The sequence below is a fragment of the Empidonax traillii genome, unplaced genomic scaffold (genome assembly GCF_003031625.1).
Source record: "Empidonax traillii isolate 1590-97213 ecotype Southwest subspecies unplaced genomic scaffold, ASM303162v1 scaffold1443:size107655, whole genome shotgun sequence".
Taxonomy (NCBI): Eukaryota; Metazoa; Chordata; class Aves; order Passeriformes; family Tyrannidae; genus Empidonax; species Empidonax traillii.
This window is the reverse complement of record NW_020956636.1, coordinates 68683-86692: the sequence shown is the minus strand read 5'-3', so window position 1 is coordinate 86692 and position 18010 is coordinate 68683. Positions and strand designations below refer to the sequence as shown.

Here is an 18010-nt window from a genome sequence, read left to right as displayed (position 1 = left end):
TTCCTGTAGCTCTAGTCCAAAGACATTTTCTCTCGAGAGAAAGCAGTAGCATTATCTGCTATTTATTTATGTGAGGTTTTTTTATACTTGCCATCCAAACTAACTGACTGTACTTGGAATATGCACCTATTAGCTGAAAAAAATGATGGCACTTCCAAGGGTGCTGATAACAGATTTTTGTTATGTTCACTGGTATCTGTAAGAGCTTGAAATTCTAAAATTCAGGGAGTAAAATAAACTGTGTAATTCTGAAGTTATAAATGCCAAAAAATATTGTTTACATAATCAAATATTATGTGGGAAAAATGTGTTTTTAAATCCAGTGTTGTCACTTGATCACATCTCAAAGCAGATATGCCTCTTCAATTAGGTTTGAAATACACCCTGATAATACCCTGGTGGGTGGTGGTGGTTTGGTTTGGTGATTTTCCCCCTTTTTCTTCTTCACTAAGAACCACTGAAAAATTGATTATGTGAGAGATTGCTAAAGCACTAAGTTTTAGAGGGTTTGGTTGTTTGTTTTTTTCCCTTTCAGTGGGAAAAGTCATGCATTTCCCCACATAAATCTGACAGTTACCTCTCTGTGAATGCGTTCCTTGAAATACAGAGGAATAATATCTTACATATATATACAAAACCAGAAGAATCTGAAGCTGAGAAGTTGACCACTAATTTTTGCTTCTTCTGAGGATGTAAGAGATAAGCCATTGGCAGAAACTTACCAACAGTTTAACAGAAATACAGGATTGAATGAGCAGGCAGTCTGGCAGATTTGGTTTGATTTTACACACACCTGATGATGCTTGTTAGCCGAGCATGTGTCAAGCGCGCATTTTTGAGATGTCACTAGTCACCTTGTCTGGAAAAGGTTAAATTAACAAAAAAACCATGGGAATGGTTCTTGAAAACTTCTTGGAAACTTCTCTTGCTATGATTCCATGAAATGTTTTCAACTTTTCCAGGGTGAGGCTTCCTACTATATGATGTAGTACTCCATGACTCTGATGTACCGGAGTAATCCATGTAGTTTAAGGGAAGGCTGAAAAAGAAGGTCCAAAACCCAAAGTACAGCTTGAGCACACACTTTTTCCAAAAAATAAAAGTTTTAAAGTGTTTGAGTGTCTGGAAAGGTCTGTCTACTGCATTGACAAGTAAAAGATGTTCTGCGGTTTCAGAATTACAGACTTGCCAGTGTTGAATGTGAGCAGAGAGGAAATACACATTCAGTTGCACTTGTTTATAGTCCAAAGGTCATGTTTTTCTATGTTTTTTAAGAGGCTGTTCTCCTCCTCCACTTTTTTTCTCTTCACATTTGTTCCCTCTCGCAGAGGAGAAGAAAACGAAATGAATCTGTGTTTTTCCATGCCTGAGTTAGGCATGTTATTTCACAAAGCCATTTATATTCAGGCACCTTGTAGACAAAATCTGAAATGCACAAGCACTTGACATTGACTCCCACATTTCTCTCAATTATGGGAGTAGCAGGGAAATGCATGACATTCCTTCACAAAGTGTAGCGTTTGCTGAATTTGCATGAGGGCCACGGCATAGCCCCCCTCCTGCAGGGGTTCCTGTTGGAGAAAGGTACGTGTTACAATTGAAGCCCTGCATTTTTAGCTACTTTGGATAGATCTTACACTGTCATGGGTTCTGATCAAACTGGAAATCTTGTGCACTTAATCTGGGAGAACTCACTGTGTAAGTAAATACTACCACCTGGCAGAGGTTGGAGGAACTGATCCTTGTTGCTGTGCTGTGCCTTGAAACAGCCATGAAACCAATTCTCCTTTGCCAAATAACAGACCTTCTCCTTTTGAGGTGGCATTATCTTACAAACTGTGCTCACCTAAACCCAACAAGTTCTTCACCTAAGACATCCAACACTGCCCTTCCCTTCCTAACTCCTAATTTCCTTGATGAATAGTCTGCCAAGTATAACTGAACCTGATTCTGTTAGAAGGATCCATGCAAAAGAAAAAAAAAAAAGGGTGAATTTGATAAATGTTGACAAAACTCGTGTATTCATAATTTTAATTACCCAATTTCTGCTTGTATTACATCCCTACAGTACTTCAGAAAATAATGTTTCCTTACTTATCGCAGCCTTCTTCGTATGGTGTGTCAGACCATTATTTGCTTTGTTAAATGTATCTTCTTTGTTCTCTTCTAATTCAGCAAGTGTAAACAGCCAAACAAGCAAAGCTTCCAAGGTTTGAAAATCAGGAAGGAAATGAGATATCCAAAGATTCCTGTGATTACATTGCTTTTTTACGCAGAGCCAGGAATGCTTGCTATGGAGAGCAATTTTCTCTAATAATTATTGTTTATAGGAGTTTGAAGACTTTGTTTGATTGCATCTTTTTCTGCCAGGAAGCATCCAAGACAAAGTGTAGTTGTATAATGAATTAATTGAGGCAACTGATGGCAGCTCTGGACTGCTGCATTAATAACTGGTTCTGCCCCTGAGGCAAGGATTTTCTTTTCTCTTTAGCTGATATCATGGTATATATCACAACTAACCCTTGCTATTTGGGTCTTCTTAGTGCAACCATTGTGAAACCTGTTTAATTAGGAATAACTGGTATGAAGAAAAACAGTAGTAGGAATGAATATTCTTATGAAGGAATAGTTTGATTTACATTTTCATCTGTGGAAGAAAGGGAAATTCTAATTAGTTTACTAGGACTCATTTCTCTCTATAATCAAGCCAACTTGTATATTCTTTAATTATCAAAAGAATTTAGTACACACATCCAAAATATGTTGCTGGTAGAAATTTGAAAGCAATAGAGTTATTCGTTATGGAAAAGTTTTAAATGTCATATTTGGTTTTGTCTGTACCTAGTGATTTCCTACAGTCATCCTTTCAGAAAATCCGGTGCACTGGGGCACTGAAAAACAATCTGAGGAGGAAATGTGCTGCTCATTGTGGAGCTGCAGTGTTTCCACTCATCTTCCTGACCCGTAAATAAAACCCGCTCAAAACAGTTGATGGGGTATGTTGAATGCAATACAGTAAGGTTACAAGTGGCGTTTTGTGAAACAGATCTTGGGAGGCAAGTCAAAACGTTATTCAGAGCTCTGGATGCTAAATTTATCCTAGAGAGTTGAGCCAATTTGGTATAACAGAGCAGCTGGGCTTTGGTCCACATTAAAAAGCACTGATCTTTCAGTGCTCGGTTCCGTGTCCTGCATCTCTCTGAAAGAAACAGATCCGTGAGGCCAGAGGAAATGGTGGGGGAAGACCACCACCACAAAACCCAGAACACCCTACCCCCCAAAAAAACCAACGGAACCCCCCAAGCAAAGCCGAACAAAAAAAAACCACAACCAGCCGAAACTCCCCTGTAAAACAAGAGCCCTGTGTGCCGGCCCGGCTGCTGTGCCTGCCGGGCTGTGGCGCTGCGCGGGGAGGAGGCGGTGAGGGAGCCGCGCGGGGCGGGGGAAGGAATCACATCCAGACGAGGTGGAGTCAGCAGAGCTGAACCCGAGCGAGCAGCAAGCCGAGCCCAAAAACAATCGGGCAGTGGATTTCCGCCCGGGTGAAGTGAGCTCCGGCTGTTTTCGTCTGGGTGGCTGTATTAAGATCGGGAGCCTGTGTTTCTCTCGCTGCGGACGCCGGAACCCTTTTTGCGGTGAAGTTCTGAGAGGCGGGGGAGAGCGGCGGTGCTGGCAGCTGTGGGCAGGAGCTTTTCCCGAGTGTGCTGGCAGCTGTGGGCAGTAGCTTTTCCCAAGTGTGCTGGCAGATGAGGGCAGTAGCTCTCCCCGAGTGTGCTGGCAGATGAGGGCAGTAGCTCTCCCCGAGTGTGTGGGTGCCGCGCTGCGGTGAGGCCGTGCGGCATGCAGCGCCGCGGCGGGGCAGGAGGACTGCGGGCAGCCTGAGCTCCCCCGGGAGAGCCGCTGTTACCATGGCTTCCTTAGGTAGGTCTGCGGTTCCTCGAGCTCCTTGTGTTTTGTGCGTTTTCCTTTAGTCTGAAAACTCGTCCGGCGGGTTGTCCGCCCGGGGTTTGGCTGGCCGCCCTGGCCGGGCCGCGCAGCGGCCGCGAAACGGGACCCCGAGGGCAGAGGGAGCGGCGGGCGGGAGGATAAACCGAGGATAAACCGAGGATAAACCGAGGATAAACCGGGGATAAACCGAGGATAAACCGAACCAGGCTCCGGCAGAGCCCGCCGAGGCCGCGCTGGGAGCAGGGTCCGCCCGGAGTGTGCGGCCTGGTGCTGCTGGTGCTGCGAGATGTGCAGAAACGAAGCAGGGGTGAGAACTCTGGGTTTTGTGGTGATGCAGCCACGTTGGGAGTCTCCTGAGAAACTCAGAACGAGGAGTTTTGTCAGGACGAGAATTTTCTGCTGTCGCTGATGGAATGATGGAGGACACCAGGCCGGGCTGGAGAGTTTTGTGCAGTCACTTTTCTGCCGAGGAAGACTTCTAATTTTTTGTGTGTCGTGGTGGGCTTTTTACAAATAGAAGAAATGGGGACTGCCGGAAACATACATAATTGCTATCTGCATGCAAAAACTCTGTCCAGACTTTTTTTCCTCCCCTGAGGAGTTCTTAGTAATGTTATCAAAGCATTGAATTTCTTTTCCAAAACGTGAAAAATGCACAGACTTTGTAAACGTAAGTCTTCCTTTGTAAACACGGTTTTCCTCCTTTCTTGCTTAATGAGAAAAACAGTTTATTGTGCCATTAGGACTGGCAGAGTAATTCCTTTATTCTGGCAGTACATGGAAAATACTTTCACTCTCTTACTCTAGATCTGAATTTTCCATCAAACCTCGGAGCAGCCAACTGTTGTGTGTTACGATGTACAGGATGCACCAGAATAAAGAGCCTGATTCTTACAGCCTTAATGCAAACATTTTTTCTATTCAGGCAGTAGCAGCAGATGCTTTGTAATCACTGCAGCCCTAAAAGGAGAGTAACTGAATCACAGTTCTCAGGAGACAAATCAAGAAAAAAACAGAGATTTTCCCTTCCAGTCCTGTTTTGTGATACTGAACAGAACTGAAGATAAACTGAACTGAGTTTGGTTTTATCTGTTTAGATTTCCAGGTTATTAAAAGCAGCTTCTGAAAAAATCATTCGTTTTCTGATTTTAAAATAAAAATGGCTTAGTTATACTACTTGAAAACCAAAAAGCAGCCCTTTGTTTTTCTATTCAGATTGCAGTGAGCTGGGTTTAGTCTTTCCTTATAGGCAAGTTACTGGAAAAGTGAACAGGTTCGAGAGTGTTAGATTCAGGCAGTCTATTTCTGACAGCAGAAGAGTGGGACCAAAGTGAGACTTGTTAGAAAGTACAAACATCAGTTTGATTGCTTACAGTCTTTTTCCTGGGTAAGTACACCTCAGGCATCAAAAGCTACAGATTGGGATCTTTCTGGTGCCTGCTGGTACCAGGGAACTGGACTGAAACAGGAAAAGGGGAGTGCAGACTTCTTCTTTCCCTCTTTTTTGCCTTAGGAATAGTGGATAGGATCATAACACAGAATCAGAAATTCCATGGATAAGTCTTGGTGCTTGCTTTTCAGAAATGTTGGAAAGTCAGGCTCAAGCTTCGTTGATTCTGCTTCTTTCATTCAGTATTTGCTCCAGTTTGTCCCTCTACCTTCACCATTGCACCCTGTGCTTTGGCTTTGCACTGTATGTGTCAGTAGACACGAGCTGCATTTTTGAGTTCATCCCAGGCAACCCAGACCTGCATCTACAACATCTCAAGCAATTTTATATAGCTGATGAACTTTGGAGAACAGGGCAGACATTTTACTCTCTCTTCTTAAGAGGTGCTTGGTTTTTCTGTGCATTTGGCCTGAGAAAGTATTACTATTCATTTTGAAAGAACCAATTTACATACTTCTAATTCCTAGGTTCTCTATTTTCTGCTCTAAAACTGCTGCAGTTTATTTTACAATTTAATGAAAATTGACATATTCAGCAATGCAAATAACTGAAATTCCATTATGAGATAAACCATGATAAGAATGGAATTGTCTGTCTCTAAAGCCACTTCACTAATTTGCTGTGAAAACTTTAGTGTGGGCATGTTAATAACTATGTTCTAATAGTTTTGTTGGATTTGTTTTTTTAAATCACTGAGTGATCTGCACTGTACTTAAAGGCAGAATAGTAGTGTTCTTCTTTATGCGTTATGTATTGATAGTGTGTCTCCTAAAAGAGTGTTTTAATAAATGTCACATTTTTCGTTTGCATGTGATCTGGATGACCTGAGGACATGCCTCTGCAGCTGATTTGCATTCCTAAAACAGCAGAGCTACGCTTACAGTGAATAGCAAAGCATCTGTAAGATCTTTTAAAATACATGAGAAGACATGTGCAACTGATAGCTTTAGTCCCTGGGGAAGTTTTTTTTCTTTTTTTTTTTTTTCTGGTATTCTTTGGGAAAATAAAAAGAATTAGTATAAGAAAGTTCTTCAGAAAGCATGATAACGGTTTTACTGCTTTGAAGATGCTGTATTGCAAATTCTGTTCAGCAGATTTTTGTATTTTGGTGTTTGACTGAGTGCATGATACCAAGTTATCTGTAAAATGGTCTGGCTATTTCCTCAGTAGAAAAGAAGTCAGATCATATAATCTTAAGGGCAGAGACTGTGGGTGGGGGAGAGTGGGGTCTGGTAAATCATCCTTTTGATTCTTATCCCCCTGCAGAAGGGGCAGAGGGTAAGTGCTGTTAATTCTGTCATCCTGTGGTTGCCTGGAGATAAGTTGACCCCTGGCATAGCTTCAGAGTCTGCATTTGGTTGTTACTGGCAGGAGCCTCTGTGGGCAGTTAGGGAACACAGGAATGTCCCAGAGCACTCCCACTCTTGCCATGCATCTTGCCAGCAGGCCAGAATCTCCCCAGTGCTAGCCTTCCTCCCCCAGTGCTTGCTGGGGAGGGCTGCTGTGCCAAGGATTATTTCCTCAAGGGGCGACATGGATGATTTACAGCCCTCTTAAGGCATAAGGCAAGAATGATTTTTTTAAATTCTAAATACGTTTGAAAGGGTCCCAAAATACAGTGAACGCTTTCTAAATGCACATAATAAATAATTGCATGAAGTTAAAAACCTTCTGTACTGCAGTGTAGATTACCTTTATTTATTAGCAAATTGTGTTCTACCTGTTGAATATGTTACTTCTTCCACCAAATAAATGTATTTGAGAAATATTTTACTGCCTCTCCAGGTTTGTTGTTTTGTTCCCCAGGTCGTCAGCCACCCCACTGTTGTATTTTCTGTAATATCCAAGCATGTAATACATATTCCATTGAGATTCTTCTTGGATGAAGCAACTGAAGCTAACCTTTCTCATTCAGAAAGGTTAATGCTTGGATGCTTGAGCATCTTCATAACTTCTCCAGGTTCAGCCTGACTGGTTACTTGCAAAGAGAGTTGATCCACTTAAAGGGGCATTAGCAGAATCTCCAAGCAATAGTATTTCTCTTTTCCTTCACAACCATGAAAAAAAATCCTGTTATATTCTATCTGTTTGGTATTTGGTGGGGTTTTGAAAAGTGTGGGAACCACAGGTATCTTCGTGTTGGTACATGATTTTGGCTCATGACGTGTACTACTTCTAAATGAGAGGTGAACCTACTTATGTTGGATAGGATAGCATATGCTGTACAAAAGAGATAACAAAGTTATTCCCTTCCATGGCATCTGAAATTGGAAAAGACAAGACCTTAAGCATCCTTCACTGATTTCCACATGTACCGTGAAAAGAATGGAACAATGGGACCAAAATTGATGGATTTCATGAAGGGGAATAATTTGGTTCACCGTATTTTTGTGAAATTGAAAGCAGAATCTAAGAAGTATACAAGAGGAAAGTTTCAGTGAAGTTAATATTGTTCGCAGACTGAATGAAAGCAAGAGAGAGTTTCAGCCTCTCTTACTAATTTTGGTACCTCTGCATTAGGGAAAGCAAGACAGAGAGTGCAAAGGATGACCCGTAAGAATCTTACAATGCTAATGGACTTGGAAAGGTGTTAGTTTGTAAACTGGTTCAAGCGGGCTATCTTGCAGCCTCCTTTCTTCACGTGCAGGGTTTTTAATTCTGTCCTTGTGGTTAGCCCCTTAGAGGTTGCTAAGGGTCTCTGTAGCTTCATCAGTGTCAGCTCTGTTGTTAGCACTCTGTCAGCTGCTGGAATGATTCTTTTTCAAGGGAGACCAATCTTCTGTCATGAATTCACTGTTGCCGGGGTTTCTGGCGTTTCGTTGTAGCGTAAGCCTCTGAAGCTACTCCATACTCACACTATGCAGTTGGAATTGTTTGGTTCTTTTCACTTTGTTCAGTCCAGTTAGCTGTCACTGAACGTGTCATGTTATTACCTCTCTTCTACTGAAGCTCTCTTGCGTGCTTCAGTTTTTTATTCCAAACTGTGGTTTTTTCAACTAATCTTTCCATCAGCATTTCTACTCATGAAATACAAAAGGTCTTAGAAGAACTACAATTGTGCCTAGTATTGTTAGCTCTGTATTTTGCTTGTTGGAGTTTTTGCTTTCATTGACTGTTATCCTGATAAAGCTTTTTCCACTTTTTCCTTTCTTAGATTTTAAGGTTTGGAAAGGAACATATCTAAGCAAACTGCTTTCATAAAATGCGTTTAAGATCTTCATCTGCTACTTTTTGTCTTACTGATACAGTTCAAGCCATGGAGCCATCCACTGTGTCTCTGGACAGGTTTTTCTGATGTTTAATACTAAAGGGTAGGGTTTTATTCAGTCCTTGCTCTACCTTTCCTTGTATGTGTAACATTTCAACTTTGCGTGGAGCCTAAATCTTCTGCATAGCATCCAGGTGAATGGCAGGTTAAACATGCCTAATGAGTAATAAAAAGTAATATTGGGAAAGTGTTATCTTTTGACCCTTTATCTCCTAGATAGGAATAAAGTTGTATCAGCAGATACTGTTAATATAGAAACTTTTACAGTTCCATAGGTGTGGGAAGGAGAGATGAAACAGCTTCAGCACTGAGAGGGAGTTTACATTAGCAGTAATGTAATCTCCAAATGGTAGTTGGAGCTGTCTGAATGCCAGGCTGCAAAGTGTCATGGAGTTTTTGGTGAATACTGTGTGCTTTTTTCCAGTGCATTTCAAAGGGAAGAAATCCTTAGCAGAATGCAACCGTACAAAACTGAAAAAATGCTTCTACTGTGACCATCCAAAACCAAAAAAATACTTCTCCTGTGTAGAGAAGATAGCAAAACCTCTTCCATTACATTCCTGTATGCCTTCAGTTCTGTCTTTGTGAACAAGTTTGTCAGGAAATCTGTGTAAAGGAATTGCCTCATTGGTGGTTAGTGTGAGCAGTGAGAGGTGGAAGCGGAGGGACCTCTGAGTGTGTTGATAAGAGGAATGTTTCACAGCCATGTCTCCTGTGGCTTCTTGCAAGTCTTATAGTTAGGCTGGATTTTTTGACCATTGCTGAAGTCATCAAAGGATGGACCAAGAGATAGACTGTTATATTTTAAAGTATTGCACAAAGCTTCTTATCCTTCTGCTACTGTTTGGGATGGGCAGTGGCTTGGTTACTTTGGCTTTAGAGCAGTGTGGTTTTGTGTCCATTCAGCTTTTAGGCTAGCCTGAGGTGGTTGTGGGGTGTCCAGCCAAGGGTTTTGGCAGCGGAAAACTGACCTAAAGCTCCCTTTCCCCAAAAGATGTAACTGAGGGTCTTGACTGGAGTTTTCAAGCTCATGTGATGCGTGTCATCTTCTCAGAGAAAGGACTACAAAGTTGGAAATGTATGAGAAGCTACTAAAATAAAAGGTGTGATAGTGGAATGACTGCTTTCACTCCTCTGCCATTGTTGGACCATTGTCTCCAAAGGTGTGAGCTGTTTTTGACCTTCAGCTGCTACAAGAAAGGAAAAGGAGTATTTTTACCTATCTTTTATCTAGACCATGGTCTGTTTTTTTTTTTTTTTTTCCTCCACTTAATTTGTTAAAATAAAAAAGTAAAAGGAATCTACCAAAAATCTATTTTAACAGATTAAGTGGGTTAATATACAGGTTAATCTGTAACATCTTACTTTGTATAGCTGTGTCCTAGGCATATCCAGGAGTTTTGGCTTACACCTGAAAGAGGCCTGCAACTTTTATAAGTATTTGCCCTTTGCTGCCAAGCAGAAGAGTGAACTGGATATTTTTCTACCTTGCATGTTGGCACAGTAGTGTCCTTTTTATTCCTGAATGTCACTTTTCAGTAGTGTATGGTGCGAAGAGTCCAGTTCCTCTCTCAGGTTCTGCCTGTAAAGTTCATGAGCAGTGGTAGTAAATGTAGGTTTGACCTGACTGCGTGAAGAGACACAAACATGAATGACCCTGGCTTTGTCATGTCACTTCTTGAAGCAGGGAGCTGCACTTCTGCGTTCTCAGTGTTTCCGCAGCTGTAAATGGCATGGTAGGGGCCTGAACCAAGCAGCACCAATCCTTTGCATCAGAAGTGCCAGGGTAGTTCATGCCATGCATGTAGAAATCCTGTGGAAGCGAAGAGTTTGCAGCATTACTGATTCTGTGAGAGAAAGGGTTAAAAGCTGGCCACTGAGTGTGGACTCTGCATCAGACAATAGAGAGGACATAGCTGAAATATTCCACAGGCTTTTTTTCCCAATTGAAATATAAACAAAGCAGCTTTCTTGGGAAGTGCCTTTCAGTGTGCCTAGCCTGGGAAGAGTTGTACAGAGTTTGTGTTCTTTCTGCAGATGACATGCCTGGCTGCCAGTGGCCTTTCACTCTTCGTTTAGTATTTTGCACTTAGGAAAATGGGGGGTGAAATGTTGCGTCTGTGAGCATGACAGCAGTCCTTCTCTCATGCAGTGTAATGTGCTCTAAAGGTAATAGCAACAATCCAAGGCCTGAAACAGGAGAAACAAGCCTTGGTCTATTTCTTCAAGGAAGTGCTGTGGAATAAGGAGCTGAATTTGTTGTGTATATCCTTTAGATTAACTCTTACACACATATTTGAGATGGCATTAGAGTGGGAGGAGATTTTAAGGTATTTCAGGAGTGCCACTCCCTTTCCTGCCCCTAGGCTCTTGGTAATTATATTCTGTAGGCTCCCCTATGTAGTCTGGTATCAGAGGAACAGACATTGAGGCATTGAAAACAAGCAAATATATGGAGTTAAGCTTGTGATCATAATTCCTATGCCTGCATTGACCTCTCCTGTACTGTAATGGAATTATCTCATCCCGCAGTGTACTCCTGCAGATGCAGGGAGGCATCTGCGTGTTCACGGGCAGAGATGAGATGTCAGTTGCACTTCTAATACTTTGTCTTACGGATGATAATCTCTGGACATTCATTTGCTTTTAGCCTAGTTAAACTGGTGTGTCTGAGGAGAATCTGTTAGTCTTCAGACATACAGCATCAATTTGATCAACCTGCACTGAACTAATTGGCTTTTTCTGTTTCTCTTGAAATTGTTGCTCGAAGCTTGACATCAGTTTTTATAATACTTGGGTAAACAGTCAATATTTGTGTGTTGTACATGTGTGTAAACAAGCACTCATATCAGTAGGAATATGGCCTAAATCATGGGTTTATGCAGCCAGCTTTTCTGACTGTTTCCACCAGCACAAGGATGAATGTAATGTGGTGATTTAGTAGATAAGACAGAGATTAAGATTTCTCTAGCTTTTCCACACCACACACATTTCTAATAATTTTTAAAAGTTCGCTTTTATGGCTGTTGTGGACATACTTGAGTATAGTAAAAGACAGCGTTGCACTTTTCTGTTTCCCTCATCCAGTTAAATGTTTGCTCTTTGCAATATGTGTGCTATGTGAGGAATTCAGATGATTTATAGTCAGGACACTGATTTGCAGATTTTTCTTATCTTAGACATTTCTTTTAAGTACCTTTCATGCTCCTACCAGGCTCTGCCCTGAACTGAAGGAAAACCAAGATTTGTTTAGGCTTGTTTCAGTGGCCTTCCTCCTTTTTACATTAGAAAGATTTCTATGTGAAAAGTTGCATTAGTGTTATCTTAGCTCTTGGTAGGAATGGAGTTGTTTCATAACCTTCTTGGGGTTTATTTTTTTTTGTTTGTTTGTTTGTTTGTTTGGTTTTTTTTGTTATGAGTTTTTGTATTTTATTGTTGTTTTTTTGCAGGTTCTGTTTTGTTTTGTTTGGGGTATTGTTTGTTTTTTTATTTTCTTCCCACCCTCCCCCCTCTCAATCTTTGAAAGTGCATCAACTCTAGAGACAGTAATTAGAGGTTGTTTCATCTGTGATTGTCTTTTTGGATTCCAGTTGAGGACTGTGTGTTGAGGTCAGCAGGACTGTTCAGGTGTATGAAGCTATTCAGATGCACGGGCATTTGTAGTATCAGTGCGTGGCTTTTTCTGTTGTAGAAAGTAGTGGTATTGAGCCTGGGCTTATGTGGATAGGTGTTGACTTTTTTTTTAGACTAATCCAAAATAATTAAATATAATCCTCGTTGGAGCTTGACTGGTTATTTAAATGTACCTGTAAAGAATAGGATGAAACTGTAGCTGCATAAAGCTCTTCCATAATAGCATCCTTATTATTCCTCATCCAAATGCATCTCTTTAACTATATCCTTTACTATTTATGTCCAGTACCCTTAAGTTGAATGTATTTCAGGTTCCAATCAGTTTGAAAACAGTTACTCTGGTGCTCTTTGCGAGCTATTAAAAAATAATTTACAGTTGCTTTACGTTTGTGTCTCTGTGGTGTGGATAAACTCACACCTGAAAACTGCAGCTGCACAGGTGTCATGGTTTGACCCCAGCCAGCAACTAAGCACCACTCACTCCCCCACATGGGACTGGGAAGAGAACTGGAAGGGTAAAAGTCAGAAAACTCGTGGATTGACATAAAGACAGTTTAATAGGGAAAGCAAAAGCTGCACACACAAGCAAAGCAAAACAAAGAACTAATTCACTGCTTCCCTTGGGCAGGCAGGTGTTCAGTCATCCCCAGGAGAGCAGGGCCCCGTCATGTGTAAATTGGGAGGACAAATGCCATCAATCCAGATGTGCCCCCTTCCTCCTTCTTCCCCCTGCTTTATATGCTGAGCATGATGTATGGTCTGGGATACCTCTCTGGTCAGTTTGGGTCACTTGTCCCAACCATGTCTCTTCCCAACCACCCATGTACCTCAGACTTCCTTATCAGTGTGGCAGTATGAAAACCCCAAAGGGCCTTGGGTCTGTGTGAGCCCTGCTCAGCAATAACAAAAACATCTCTGTATTAGCAACCCTGTGTTCTGCACAAATCCAAAACATAGCCCCATACTTGCCACTGGGAAGAAAGTTAACGCTATCCCAGCCAAAACGAGCACAACAGATAACTAAACCTGGTGCTGCTCTGTGCTGCTAAACTGCCTTCCAACCCCAGTACTGTCCTTTTCTCCTCGTGTGAGCAGAAGAGTTAGAAGACTGGCTCACGCATTCGTTCCTTTCCATCAGGTTTTTATACTCAGTAAAAATGTACCCCTGAACCTTCTCTTCTCAAGGCTGAACAGTCACAGCTCTCTTACTTAGCCCCTGCTCCTATAAAGATGTTCCAGGCCCAGTGATGGTTCAGGCATCTCTGTGACCTTGCACTGGACTTGTTCAAGCAAGTCCCTGTCTCTGTGTATGGAGGAGCGCATAAATGGGCACAGAAATTCATATATGGCCTCATTAATGTTAAGCAGAGAGGAAGGATCACCTCCCTAGGCTTGCTGGCAACACTTTGTGAGGCAGTCCAGGGTACTGTTGATCATCTTTGCCATGGGGTTGTATTGCTAACTCATGGTCATCGTACTGTCCATGAGGATCCCCAGACCTTTCTCCGGAGAACTGTCCCCAGCCAGCCAGCCCCCAGCATGTACCGGTGCTTGGGATTTCACCTTGCTGAACTTCAGATTTCTCTTGGCCCATTTCTCCCACTTCTAAATGGCAGCTCAGCCATCTGGTTTGTCAAGTCAGTCCTCACAGTTTTCTGTTGTCTGCAAACTTGATGATGAAACTTGATCCCATCGTCCGGGTTGTTAATGAAGGTGTTGAAGGGTATTGGTCCTGGTATTAGCCCCTGGAGTATAATGCTAGTGACTTGCCTTCTAGTGGACGTGGTGCAGCTGATTGCAAGCCTCTAGGCCTAGACATTCAGTGAGTTTTTAGTAGATCTCACTGTCCACTTACCTAACCCTTGCTTTCTCAGAGTGTTTATGAGGATGTTATAGAAGACCATGATAAAAGGCTTACTGAAGTCAAGATAAAGAACATCCACTGCTCTTCCCTTAGCCACTAAGCTAGTCAGTTTATTGAAGAAGGTTATCTTAGTCGATAAGCATGATTTCACCTTCATAAATCTACCTGGACAACTCTCAATCATCTTCTTTTCCACCATATGTTTGGAATTTGTTTCCAGGTTTAGTTGCTCCATCACCTTCACAGAGACTGAGGTTAGACTAGCCACACCTGCAGTACCCTGGATTACCCTTCGTACCTTTCTTGAAGATATGAGTGCTGCGTGCTCTCTTCCAGTCTTTAGGAATCTCTCCCAATCGTTGAGACCTTTTAAAGATTATTGAGTGTGACCTGGAATCAGCCAGCTCCCTCAGCTCTTTTGTGTACAACCTGTCAGGTTCCAATAGACTGAAATTGTCCAGTTTGTTTTAGTGCTCCTTTGCTTAGTCCTCCACTGAAGGTACATTTTGATCTCTATTTTTCCTGTGGTCTCGAGGGCTCGAGGTTCCCGAAGGCCTGTCTTACTGGTAAAGACTGATATGAAGAAGGTTGTGAGTACCCCAGTGTGTTCTGTGCCTTTAGCCACCAGGTCCCCTGCCTCATTCAGCAAGTGGGCTGAATGGGCAGGCTGAATTAATACCCAAACGTTGTGAGATTCTCCAAATTATGCTGCTGCTCAGTTGTTCCATCTCCCCCTTCCCTCTGCAGTGGGCTGGAGAGGAGAATTAAGAGTCACAAAAGGTGAAGATCATAGGTTTAGATAAGACCAATTTACTGGAAACAGCAGTGAGATAAGAAAATGAACAGTAACAGCAACAATATTAATAACAAGAGCGTACAAAAGAGAGAGTGGGTCACATGCAGAAATGCTCACCGGGGAGCTTTACCTGACCCAACTGCAGCCATGCCACCCTGTCCCTTTGGCTTTGAACTGGTACCATCCCACTGCTCCCTCCACCATTCTTACTTGACTGGAAGGAACCCCTGCTCCCTGGAAGAGACTCCCTCCCCCCACCCCTGCCAATGACCTGAGGTGGTATTAATAGGAGGTAGAATAACCTCCAGGTTCTAGCCATGTGCCCTTCTGGCTACTGCAAAACCCCTGTCCTGGCCGGAACCAAGATACTCGATTTTCTATCGCTCTGCTGTTTAAGTGCAGATGGTGTATATGTACCCAGGATGCTTGACTAGATGTACCTGATTAACACTCTGGACTGTGGAATGCAAAACATCTTGGAACAGATGGGTCCTTTCTTGTGTGGGGAATGTATGCTGGAGGACTGATCAAACAGTTTGAGTGTTGGGATTCTGTAATCTTTATTCCATGCACCACTTGACCTGCTGGATGTTTTCAGCGATCAACATAATTTTGTGAAGTAACTTGTTAGTGCTCAAACAAACAAAAACTCTTCAAATGCACATGGTTTTTCAAGTTGCTTTTACTTTTTTTTTTGCCACAGAATCTCAAAGTTACGCGGATGCCATTAACCACTCTATGGTGATGTCTGACAGCACTGTGGGCACTAATCCTTCTTTGCTGAGGGCCAACATGCAGATGGATCTCTCCTTTCAGCGCTGTTTTGCATCTTCGTGTACTGTTTCAAGTAACAGTGCTATCCCAGGGGCAGAAAGGTAGGAAAAGATCCCCCTCCTTTTTTCTTTAGTGCTTATAACTATAGTTCCCAGCCAAGACATTATGCTTGCATCTTCATTGCAGAGCGTTTGTCTAGGGACTTTGAGTTTGGTTGTGACATTTAATGCTCATGTTGTCCACCAGCTGGAATTTACCACAGATATTACTTATATGTCGGGGACACAATTAGTTTTGAAGATACAGAGGAAGACAAAAATAATAGGATTTTATAGCTCAGTTATGTTATGTACTAGCACAAGCTCATATATGTTTTTCTGTGTGCCTAATCAGAATCTCTAATGGTTTGCTGAAAACCATTTCATAAAATTTCACATTGGTATATGAGAGAAAGAGAGCCCTCTTCTTGCTGCATGTGTTTTTAGTCAGTAAAATGTCCGTTGGTTTGTTTTGATAGTGTATAGCTGACTCCCCTACTACTGCTCAGCAGGCTTAGAAATTTTATTATTTTATAATTGTATTGTGATAAACTTGTAGGGCTCTGGACCAGAGCTTGAATAGTATAAATTTACAAAGTAGTCATTGTCCAGAGGATCTTATAGAATAAGCTGAGAAATGGCAAGAAACAGCAAGCAAAGAGTCTCTGGCTGCTGTTTGAGGGTTCAGAACACCATAACAATAATCGTAAGTCATTAGTTGTGCCCTATATTGACTTAATAAAACAGGGTGGTGTATTACACCTGATGAGGTTACCTTCTCTATCACTATGCAACAATATTCCTTTATGGCTGATTATCCTATTCTTGTTCTTGGCTATTTGGTTGCTTTTTTGCAGTAAGTATTTGGGAATGCTGTTGGTTGGTGTGTCAGACTCTCAGTGAGTACTTCAAGTGTGTTGTCATCTATTTGTCTTTTATTTATCTTCCAATATCATTGGTTCAATTTTCAGTGAGTACTGAGACTGTGAAAGAATATTTTGGTTTTGTGATTACAAATGTGAATCATAAAACTGAAAAAAGCATGTTGCTGTTTGTTGCAGAGGATGCAATGCAACAAATAAGTGGATATATATTAAAAGCTTATCAGACAATGCAGTTATTATCAATTTTACATTCGTACTTCAGACTTTAGCGAGAAAATTTTGTTCCCTTCTTTCAAAGTATTTTTTCTGTCATTTTTCATTTCATCCAGCAGATAGCTACAGCTGTTGTTGTGGTCTTTTTTTCTTGCAGTGATGTCTTCTTCCATTTGCTTCCATTCCATTTCTTTATGGCCCTTCTACTTTGAGCTGTTCAAATCTACTGGTATTCATGTCCACAGTTCCATTTTAATTAAATATCCTTTCCTTTTTAATATATATCTTATATCAGCTCTTTCCGCCTTGCATTTCAGAATGAGTTTGTTCCCTCTAGATTTTATAATATTAGTAATATTTTCCAGCTGCAGTCTAAGGACATTCATTTTTAGAAGCAAGGAGACAGCTTAAACTTTTATTGGATGATTTCATCAGAAGCTCAGTTTGTCTTGTTTGGAAGCAATTTTTATTTATTTTTCACTTGAATGGGTAGATTTGCTACCCAGTAGAAAAATCTAATGTTTACTGTTGAAATATTTAATTCTAATTCTATAAGTCAAAATTATTCCATTGTGAAATAAATCAACGGTTGGACCTGCCTCATTTTTTAAATATAAATTGTATTAAAAGGAACCTGGTCTGCAAGAAGGGCCTTGTGAACTGTGGTGGAGTTTGTTTGTTTGTTTGTGGTTTTTTGGTTGAACAAAAGACAACCTGCTCTGTGTCAGGTTCCTCCTATAAACCTCTGCCTTTGATGGCAGCTTTAGCATAAGAAATTCTTGCCACTTACTGCTCTTTTCCAGGTAGAACTTCAGCTCACCAAGACCACTGTATGTGAAGCAATACTGCGAACAGCCTCGCTAAACTCATTCGTATTAAAAGTGACCCTCTCAGTTAGGGAGAGGGCGAAGTATTTTTAACTGTCATTGATTTGATGGACTGTTCTATGGTGCAAACTCAGAATCTATCCCATCAACATGGCTAGGTGGAGGGTGAGATAAGTAGAACATAGTAACCTACACTGAAGAAATGAGTGTCAGGGTGAGAGTGGAATCCCTTGATCCGGCTGCATTACTTGGTCCAGCATGTTTTCAAAGAGCACTCTGAGGTTTTGTCCTGGGTGTGGTGTTTCATTGCTTTCA

General features: G+C 41.6%; 1 protein-coding gene across 1 annotated transcript in view; it reads left to right on the top strand.

Annotated features, from left to right (window-relative positions):
* LOC114070124 (tensin-3-like) overlaps positions 1-18010 on the top strand; it is a 54398-nt gene that overhangs the window by 20899 nt on the left and 15489 nt on the right. Inside the window, exon 5 of the mRNA XM_027907347.1 lies at positions 15663-15834. Within this exon, the coding sequence (XP_027763148.1) occupies positions 15663-15834 (172 nt within the window). The remainder of the gene's footprint in view (positions 1-15662; positions 15835-18010) is intronic.